Source organism: Micromys minutus, assembly GCF_963924665.1.
Source record: "Micromys minutus genome assembly, chromosome: 7".
NCBI lineage: Eukaryota > Metazoa > Chordata > Mammalia > Rodentia > Muridae > Micromys > Micromys minutus.
This window is the reverse complement of record NC_137976.1, coordinates 60,721,939-60,732,505: the sequence shown is the minus strand read 5'-3', so window position 1 is coordinate 60,732,505 and position 10,567 is coordinate 60,721,939. Positions and strand designations below refer to the sequence as shown.

The following is a 10,567-nucleotide window of genomic DNA, read 5'->3' as shown; positions in this document are numbered from 1 at the left end:
GGGTTTTCCTGTGTAACAGCCCTGGCTATACTAAACTCGCTTTGTTAACCAGGCTGGCCTCAGATTCACAGAGATCATTAAAGGTGAGCCCACTGGTTTAGAGCACTGACTTCCAATGAGAAACAGGTGTCCTCCCACTCTTCCCAAGGGCAACTTGTTGAGCCTGCACTTAGAAACCCACAAGGAAAGTAGCATTCATGAGGTGTGTGGGGTACAGTAGGGTTACCTTCCAAGGTCTTTGTAAATCTCTGAGTTCATGTGTAAAATCATTTTCCCATAAATACATGTACTTCTTTGATGCACTTAGAATAGCCTTCAATAAGACCCCCTGTCCATTCTTGTCCCTGAGAGGCAGTTCTTCCTAATGATTATTCTGCAAATACAGAAAGCAGTGTATCCCAACAACAAAGGGAAAGTGTTATCTTCCCTAACACTGTATACACACAGGATTATCATTTCTTATCTTGAAATAAACCAGTCAACGCACACTGTAAAAAGCAGTATTTACCTGGAGCACAAAGACTCCACAGTCACTGTCATTTTTCTGTTGTGGAATACACTGAAGAGAAAAATAAGATGACCATTAAAATAGATCAATTATCTCTCTTCACATAGGAAAACTGTTTCTATGGATAGATGAGCAAGAGATGGGAAACTCCCCTGTCCCAGACAACTTGTCCATACCTCTAGCACTCAAATACCTTAACAAGGGAAGCCTATGGCCACATGAAAAGATCTTTCACGTGACAACCACAATTTAAACGTGGGTAATGGGAAAACCAAATTAAAAACCTCTTACAATCTAATTAGTTGGGTTGATCATGGAAACAAGTGGCCCTGTGAATCAGAAAGCACACGCTTGGACACCGACAGCGTTCCTCTGTGCTTCCTGCAGTACAGTGTGAGCAGCAATGAAGAAAATTACCTCATAAGGTTCTTTGCAGCCTTAATATTTCACCCCAGATTAAACAATTTTGTTTTATTCTTTGAAGTAACTCATAAAGACAGACAAATATGTTTCCAAAAGAACTGGTTACGTTATGTAGAAAAGAATGTAAAAGACCCTGGAGGGATGTAGAATACCTACCTAAATGTGCTACACGGATAAATCAGTAAATCAAACAATTAAAAATCAACTTCATTTCTGACGTGAACTAGTATGTAGGTTATTAGAAACAAAATGATGGCTCAATTTTAAAGCATAATATTTGGCTCAGTTCAAGGGTGAACTAATTTTGATCTTTTGGCCTTGGGTTTAACATTTGTTTCGAGACCCTGCCTAGACCACTGGGTTAGTAATCTAGCATTTAGCATATGTCTGAGTCTATCTATATGGATCGTATGGAAATTACAACTACAAGGTAAGGTGTCACCCTTCCACCAAACTCTGTTCTCCATAGAACACCAACAATTGCTAAGTATACCTCTTGCTACCAGCAAGTACTCGGACTCTGAGCCTGGAGATGATTAAGTACTAAAAAGGTTCACTCTGAGTTACCAAGAGCCCTGGAGGCTCTCCTCATCCCCAGTCTTCAAACATTCTCGGTAGGCACCCACACTTGGATCACTGCCTCCGATGCACACACTGGAGTTTCATTTGTACCACATTCTTACCTTTGTAACAGCAGTCTGCCAACCCTGAAGAAATTCAGGTCTATTTTTTTCTCTGGCTTCAGTCAGCAAATACTTTCTTATATTCTAGTTAAAAGAAACCACAACAAACATGTTGTGCTCTATTAGTTGGCGACAGCATGGACCCTACCCACCACCAGATAGGAGGCCTGTACAAGTGGGTGACATCCGTATTTGAGAGTTTTCATCTGCACCTGTACAATATCACTCAAGACTAAACACCAGATGAGAACATCTTACCAGTCAACTTCCTACATTTGAAACCTTGCATCTAAACAGAAGGAGAGCAAGCAGAAATCATTAATAACTCAAGTGAAGAACATTCCAGCTTACTGTCCATTTCCCAGCCCTTACTTGGTTGTAGAGATTCAGCTAATTAATATCATATTTTTTCCAAGCCTACCACTTATCTGCTAACTTTATGATGCAGGTAAGTAAGATTTATGTTTGCTTATTTAGTAGTGCTGAGGATGGATCCATAGGCCATGTATATGGTAAGCCTGGACTATACCACTGAGCTGCAACTCCAACTCTGACAATAACAGAGATTTTGTGTTACATTTAAATCTATCAAGCTGTTCATTAGTATTTTTTCTTCAGTGTAAGAAGGCCATCACTATTCCGTGAATGAATACAACAGCAAAATGTAGACAGGATATCATGTGGTTTTTTGTTTCTTTTTATTATATATAAATCCACTGAAATTCTCTTCAGACACACCAGAAGAGGGCACCAGATCTCATTACAGATGGTTGTGAGTCACCATGTAGTTGCTGAGATTTGAACTCAGGACCTCTGTCTGGAAGAGCAGTCAGTGTGCTTAACCACTGAGCCATCTCTCCAGTCCCGTTTGTTTTGTTTTGTTCAGGGTCTCACTATGTAGCCCTCACGGAGTGGAATTCATAGATTTCATAGATCTTACTGTATCTGCCTCCTGTGCCACCAAGGCCAGCATGGATAATGTCTTCTCTCTATTCTTATAATTGTAATGCTCTTGTTCTTATAATTGGAAAAGCCTCCATAACTTTTCCAAGTAACAGCTAATTTTCCCAATGCCATAACCGAATAACCGAATAGTTTCTTTTCTAAACCTTACCATATACTAAATTCTCTCTCTCTCTCTCTCTCTCTCTCTCTCTCTCTCTCTCTCTCTCTCTCTCTCTCTCTCTCTCTCTCTTCTCTCTCTCTCTCTCTCCACACACACACACACACACACACAAATGATTTCTCTGGATACTTTATAGTGAATGTTCCAATCAGTCTATGTCCCAAATATAATTTTATATTTATATAAATAACATTTTAATTGTAAACTTTTCATAACATGCCTTGACATCTAACAGATGAGTCTGCCTTCACTGTTCCAATTCAAGTTCATGCTCATGCATCCTGAAGTATGAATTCTAGAAGAAGCTCATTGGGCCTTTCAAACTCCTGTTAGTGGGCTGGGGATGCAGCTCAGTGGGTAAAATGCTTGCCTAGCATGCACAGAGCCCTGGATTCAACCCCAACACCACGTAAAGCAGGTATGATGGCTCACATCTAACATCTCAGCACTTAGGTGGGAAGGTCAGGTAGCCTGGGGGGACATCTGCCTGGAGTCTGCAGTGGGCTATTTCAGAACCCCGCAGGGTCCTGCAGGCCACCAGTCCCTTTAACTGCAGCATGGCCGGCTCTGAAGGCTCCTGTGCTTCTAGCCCATTGCAATCTGGAGCACCAGAGCGACCCAGCACTTCCTGGAGGTTTCTTCAGGGTTCTTAAATAGTGTCGTCATGTAAGCAGACCTTGAATTCGGGTCCTGTCTCCAAGGCCTGAGTGACTTCACTGACAACCCCATGCCTTCCTCCAATATCTTTACTCTGTGATTTATCTTTCTTCCTACAGCTTTTATCATCTGTGGGATTCAAAAGGGCTTCCTAAAAACCGGCAAGAAACTGGTTCATAGCAAGTTGACAGCCAAGCCAGCCTGAGCTATATTAGACTTGGTCCCAACACCAAGCATGGCATTGTAAAACCTAAGTCCAGGACTTAGGAGGCTGAAGGCAGAATGATTATATGTTTGATATCAGTATGGGCTACATAGGAGACCTTTGATCAATAGAATAAAAACAAATCTTGGCAAATTGATGTGATGGAAATTGTTGTTTTAGTTTGGTGAAAATTGAACTTCTCTTAACATTGAGTCTGCTTGATTCTCTAGCTATTCAAATAATTTAAGCTTTAAAGTCTTCACCCTAAAGGCTTTGCACATTCCTTACTGCAGCACACCCGGGATGATGGGCTCTATTACTGTAGTAAAAAATTCTTCTTCCCTTAGTTTTCTTGTTCTGTGAGACAGGGATTCTCTGTTTAGCTCTGTCCTGGAGCTCACTCTATAGACCAGGCTGGCCTCAAATTCACAGAGATTTACCTGCCTCTGCCTCTTAAGTGCTGGAACCAAACGTGTGTGCCCCACGCCTGACATCAGGCATACTTTCCTAACTACTTCTTCATTATCCAAAGATCCAGGAAAGCTGACTGTGCCTCCCATCTTTTACACGCTTATTGATAATAGCAGAACTTTCCAGGGTGTGAGGGTGTATCCTAGCATTTGGGAAGCAGAGGTAAGAACACCAAGAAGTTCAAGGTTATCTGGCCAGTTTGAGAGCAGCCTAGGCTATGTAAGATCATCTTTACCTGAACCTAATATTTTGTGTTAGCATAATAGTTATTTAGAAGATTTGAAGTAATATTAGCTCTAAAAGAAATGAAGATAGTTTCTATCCATATTCAAGTACTTTTTAAGGAAAGAAAAAAAATGTGTTTTTCTGCATCTCCTTAAAAATTGCTGACCCATAATAGAGCACATCTCAGAGGCTAACCTTAGACCAGACAGCTCAGTCACCCTGCCCTGAACACTGTCCTCTGATTGTTCTCGAAGCTGCTGCTGACTTCTACTGTTGTCTAGAGCTATGATATATTATTGTCAATCACAGATTGGAAAAAAAAAGACAGAATATTAACTTACCTCTACACAAAATTTAAAATGAATGCCTTGGGAATCATAGAATGAGATAATCCGACTGGAAAGTGTCACGGTAATGAGAGACCAGTGGACCTCCAGGTGTATGGGAATCAACAGAAGACTCTTTTTAAACAAGTCCACCTGGTTAGGAGAAGGAAAGAAATCGAGCTATCACTACAGAACCAACAGCAGTGCTCACCTACTGACCCTTGTCTGCCCTGCTAAAATCATAAATGGGGAAGTGGTGAAGCACAACTTGAACCTATGTCTCACCTTTTGTTGTTTGCTTGCTTTTGTTTTTTCAAGACAGGGTTTCACTGTGTAGCCCTGGCTGTCCCATAACTTGCTCTGAAGACCAGGCTGGCCTCAAACTCATAGATCCTCCTGCCACTGCTAGGATTAAAGGTGTGTGCCACCACCAATACCAGGCTTCCTATGTCTTAATTTAAAACCCATGTAGTAATTACTAAGCTAAAAAACTAAAGGGAGGAACATTACTTTTATTTTTAATTAACCCACAGAACCGAGGCTTATCAATTGTTGGATATGGCTCATCTTATTGATTATTCATTCATGTGTGAATGTACATGCACAATGTGTATGTGTTCAGAGGCTAACTCTGTCTTGGTTTTTTTCTTTCACCTTTATGCGGGTTGTTTTGTTTGTTTTATTTAAGATGCAATCTCATGTAAATCTGAAGTTCACAGTGTGGTTCTTCCACTTTTGTTTTGTCAGTTTTACTTGCCCTTTTATGCCCTGATTTCCTAGAGTGTAACATGCTGGGAACAACAGTTTCCTTATATAGTTCCAAATAAGAAAGAAACATGGAAACAGGATGTGATGGCACCCGCCTTCAATCCCAGCACTCAGGAGGCAGAGGCAAGTGGATCTCCAGTTTTGTTAATAGAGTTAATTCCAGGACAACCTAGGCTAAACCTGTCTCAAAAACCGAGGCGGGAGGGGATGAAACCCATACAAATGTACTTCAGCACCTTTACCCAGTCTTGGCTATTATCACTTCTGTGTATCTCCAATGTTAAAATGGAGAAGATGTTCTTGATAACAGTATGTGCCCTTTAGCTCAAGTATATCCTTAAAATCCTAGCATGCCCTTTTGATCCTACAACATGTAGTCTTCTCAGATCTAGAAAACTTGCTATTCCACTCCTAATTCTAACAAATGGATGGCGAGATGGTTCAACAGGTAAAGGCACCTACCACCAAGCTGGGATCGGAGTTCAATGCAGAACCAGAAAGAGACGGAGAGAACTGATGCCCACAATTCAAAACGTTCTCTGAACTCCACACTTGTAAATGAACGAGGGTACCCACACACTTACACACAATTAACACATTGATGTCAATAAGTAAGTATTCCAAAGGATAACAAAGTAGTAGGTATTCCAAGAACACTTGTAAAAAATTAGTTGGGCATCACAGCACGTCCCTGTGATCCCAGCATTTAGGTGATAGCAAGAATTGTTCAAGGTCATCCTGCGATATTGCAGGAGATCCTATCTAAAAGGAAATGAATAAAAAGCATAGTATGGTGGCACAGTCTCTGCACTACCCCATCTCAAAGTAAAAGTTGCAGGGCCATCAAGATAGTGAGCAGGCCAAGCTGCTCACTGTGCCTGATGACAAGCTCTTTTTTTTTTTTTTAAAGATTTATTTATTTATTTATGTGAGTACCCTTTTTTAAAAAAGATTTTATTTATTTTATGTATGTGAGTACACTTTTGCTGTCTTCAGACACCAGAAGAGGGCAATAAATCCTATTATAGATGGTTGTGAGCCACCATGTGGTTGCTGGGAATTGAACTCAGGACCCCTGGAACAACAGTCAGGGCTCTTAACCACTGAGCCATCTCTCCAGCCCCTGATGACCAGTTCTAATCCTGGGAACCCTCCTAAAAGTGGGAGAGAAATCTAGTCAACAGAGATTCACATGCCTCCTGGTTTGGAGTGTTGGGATTAAAAGCATGTACCACTACATCAGCTTCATTTTGATTTGCTTTACATAGACCTTCAGTTAAGTGTCAATATATTTTCAAGCAGCCATTTTCATATTATTTTGTTAGTTTCTTAGCATTTAACACATGGCTGGAAAAAATTTTTTTTGTTATCTTAATTTGAGAATCAGGAAAATAGAACAATTTATTTTCATTTAACAAATACTTATTTCTCAAATACTTCCCATGAACATATCCTCTTTCCACAAAGAAAACCATTCATTTTGTTTATAATATTTGCTCACCTCTGTCTTCTAGAGCTATGTAATATGTCCAGCTGAAATACATCCACACATACGTGATACGCAATATATACATAAATACACATGTGCTGTGTTGGGACAGAACCCAGAGCCCACGTAGTAGCCTGTGCTTCACTACTGAGCTGTATCCTAGCCCCTGCATCTGTACTTTTAGTTCTACCAAATCCTAAATAGTGAGCTGCCCCCATAGCTCATCTAGTCATAACTCATGCGTCTGAGGACATTGTTCACACTGCTCTCCTTCAGCCAGAGGTCACGTGGAAGTGTGTGCATTTCATTCCCAAGCCCCACATTTATCTGTACACATCTCACATCTGTCCTGCTATCATTCTAGGCCCAACAAGCATAGCCATCCCTGTCTTACCCCCATCAAGTTTGATATGCTTCAGGGTTCCTGGAACAAAAACTGAAATGTAAGCTGTAAAGTAAATGTCACCTAGAGCTCTTTAAAAGATTCCTATTCCATTTATGGATAAGTAAAAATGCAGCTAAGTACAATGTAACACATCTATAATCTAGACTCAGAAAGATTGTTAGAGGCCAGCCTCTTTCTCTCTCTCTCTCTCTCTCTCTCTCTCTCTCTCTCTCTCTCTCTCTCTGTGTGTGTGTGTGTGTGTGTGTGTGTGTGTGTGTGAATCAGAGAAGCAGCAAAAATGAAAGAGAACTAAATGCACTGGACTCAAGTTTGGGGAAAGCCCAAACGAGACAGGGAGACTGATTGCCAGGGAAACCACCTACGGCCAAACAGTAAGGACTCTCAATCCCAACCTTCTACTTCAGGGAACCAGGAAAGGCAGAATGAACCAAGTTAGCGGGTCACCAATGGCTAATGGTCTCTAAGCGATCATGTCTACATAGTGACCTTAAGGACAGCAGTGTCTGAGGAGCCAGGCGTTATCCCAGGACTTGCTCAGGAGGCAGACAAAGGCAGAGGCAGGAAGTTTGAGGCCAACCTGGTCTATAGAGCTAATTCCAGGACAGCCAGGAACATACATTTCTGAAAAACAAACAACCAAAGCTGCACTCCCCTTTCTGTTCTGCAGTCTCCACAAGCACCCAACTACTTAAAGCACTCTCTCATTAGCTTTTATTTACTATGCCAAGAGAAAGAACAAAGCTTATCTTCCCCATCTACCACACCTCCTAGAAAAGTACTTAGCATACCTCAGCTTGATAATGAATGGCTGTCACCTCTGAGACTGATCCACAGGTTAGAATGTAAAAGGCTTGGTGTAAGAAACAATCCCATCATAGGAGAGACTGAAATAGATATATCCCTAGAGCATGCTGGCCATACAGCTTGGCCTAAATGTCAAGATCGAGGGCAGTAAGAGACCCTGTGCAAGCATGCTTTTAATCCCAGCACTGAGAGGTAGAGGCAAGTGGACCTCTACATACTGAGTTCCAGGACATCCAAGACTATATATAAGCCCTGCCTCAAAAACAAACAAACAAACCAAACAGTAACATAGATGGATCCTAGAAGAATAATCAAAACTGTCCTCAGGTCTCTACATACATGTATACACACACACACACACACACACACACACACACACACACACCCCAAAAGTGGGGAATTCATTAAATGTTTAACAACTGAACATACTCTAAAAAAAACAACTAGATTTCACATTTCATGAATTCCACAATGGTTAGAACTAGAAACACTACTAGAATAAGCTCCTAGGTCTTCTTTTTTTTTTTTTTTTTTGAGACATGAACCTGGCTGGCACTGAATTTACTACACTCTCACACCTTAGCCTTCTGCATGCTAGGATTATAGACCCATGGCCTCAACACCCAGGTGTCTACAGTGTACTTTAATTTCGTCCCGGTGTCTACACCCTTACTGTCATTCACTGCTCTGGTATTACTGCATAAAAACAAAGCCTCTCATGAAAAATTCACCCCAGTAGAGAGAAGGGATAAGAAATACATCCTACAAACCAGGCAGTGAAGTATACTGGGAATGAGAAGAAAAATAAAGGTAAATAAAGGCCAAGAGTGATGGCATAGCACTGGGAGCCAAGCTAAGAAAACGATGTGTTCCAAGACCAGCCTGGGCTACACACATACACACAAAGATCCTCGGTTTGCAGGAGCAAAGAAACAAGAAAATAAGTGAGAGAGAGATTGTAGAATATCATAGTGCATACAGGGAACATGAGAGAGATTATAGAATATCACAGTGCACACAGGGAGCATGAGAGATTGTAGAATATCATAGTGCACACAGGGAACATGAGAGATTGTAGAATATCATAGTGCACACAGGGAACATGAGAGAGATTATAGAATATCACAGTGCACACAGGGAGCATGAGAGAGATTATAGAATATCATAGTACACACAGGAAACATGAAAGAGATGATATAGAATATCATAGTACACACAGGGAACATGAGAGAGATGATATAGAATATCACAGTGCACACAGGGAACATGAGAGAGATTGTAGAATATCAGTGCACTCAGGGAACACGAGAGAGATGATATAGAGAATATATTGCAAACAGGGAACTTGGGCATTGCAAGAAAGCGAATACACAACACTGTGTGACTCAAAGAGGGACAAATGGGGTGTGGTTTAGCCTTTGGTTTTCAAATTATCAATCTCAGAAATATAACTACTGCCTTTCAACTATGAGAAAGCTTAATAAATAGAAGTTGGAGCCAAGTAGTGGTGGTGCATGCCTTTAGTCCCAGCACTCAGGCAGAGGCAGGCAGGTCTCAAGTTCAAGGCCAACCTGGCTACAGAGCAAATCTGAGGACAACCAGTGCTCCACTGAGAAACCCTGACTCAGAAAAACCAACACCACCACAGAGGTTGTGGTGACTCCATGGTAGGAACGGGTGCCAAGTTTGCACAGCATCCACATGGTGGGCTGTGACCACCTTAACTGCCTCCAGGGCATCTTTGTTTTTACACATTTCTTATCTTATGTGCTGTGTGTTTTACCTGCATAATGTAAACATTCTACACAGAGGCAAGAGAGAAATCCAAATCCCCAGGAACTGGGGTCACAGATGGTTGTAATCATGGAGATACTGGGAACCAAACTTGGGTCCTCTGCAAGAACAGCCAGTGCTCTTAACCATCGAGCCAACATCACTCTAGCATCATTAAAAATAATAAGTTAAATTAAAATCCTTTAAGAAATTAATAGCATGCCTTTAATTTCTGACATTGTTAATATTCTATCAGTTAAAATATATTTATTACAAGAAATAGTGACTAAAAACCACAGGTTTATCAATCACTTAAGATTTCACCTAGCTAAGGTATCAAATTTATTTAAAAATTTAGTTTTACTAAAACTAGCAATCTCACGCACATCTTCTTACAAAAAACCCTGAAATGCACTTGGTGAGTTTCAATGTAAATTATGACAATTAGCATTTTACTGTTTATTTTAAAATGTATTTAGTGGTTTGCTAAATATAATCTATTTTTTCTCCCAACAAAGTAAAGACCAGAGATGTCCTTGCACAGAGAAGGTCGGACTCTCAGAATAATTAGGAAATTTGCTCAAGTTATAACTAGTTAAGTCACCAAACTAGTAAATGAATTAATTCTAGCTCTCTTCTCTGGTTTGTATATTTCAATTAGACACTGTATTTGATATAAAACTATTTCTAGGTCTGGGGATGT

General features: G+C 40.6%; 1 protein-coding gene across 3 annotated transcripts in view; it reads right to left on the bottom strand.

Moving 5' to 3' along the window:
- Positions 1-10,567, bottom strand: part of SENP5 (SUMO specific peptidase 5) — a 35,100-nt gene that overhangs the window by 3,504 nt on the left and 21,029 nt on the right. For 2 of the 3 annotated variants that reach the window (XM_080919426.1, XM_080919428.1), the window contains exons 7-9: positions 4,640-4,777; positions 1,615-1,698; positions 509-559 (exon numbers count right to left, since the gene is read on the bottom strand). In XM_080919426.1, the coding sequence (XP_080775552.1) occupies positions 509-559; positions 1,615-1,698; positions 4,640-4,777 (273 nt within the window). The remainder of the gene's footprint in view (positions 1-508; positions 560-1,614; positions 1,699-4,639; positions 4,778-10,567) is intronic. The other variant, XM_080919427.1, reaches the window with a different exon arrangement.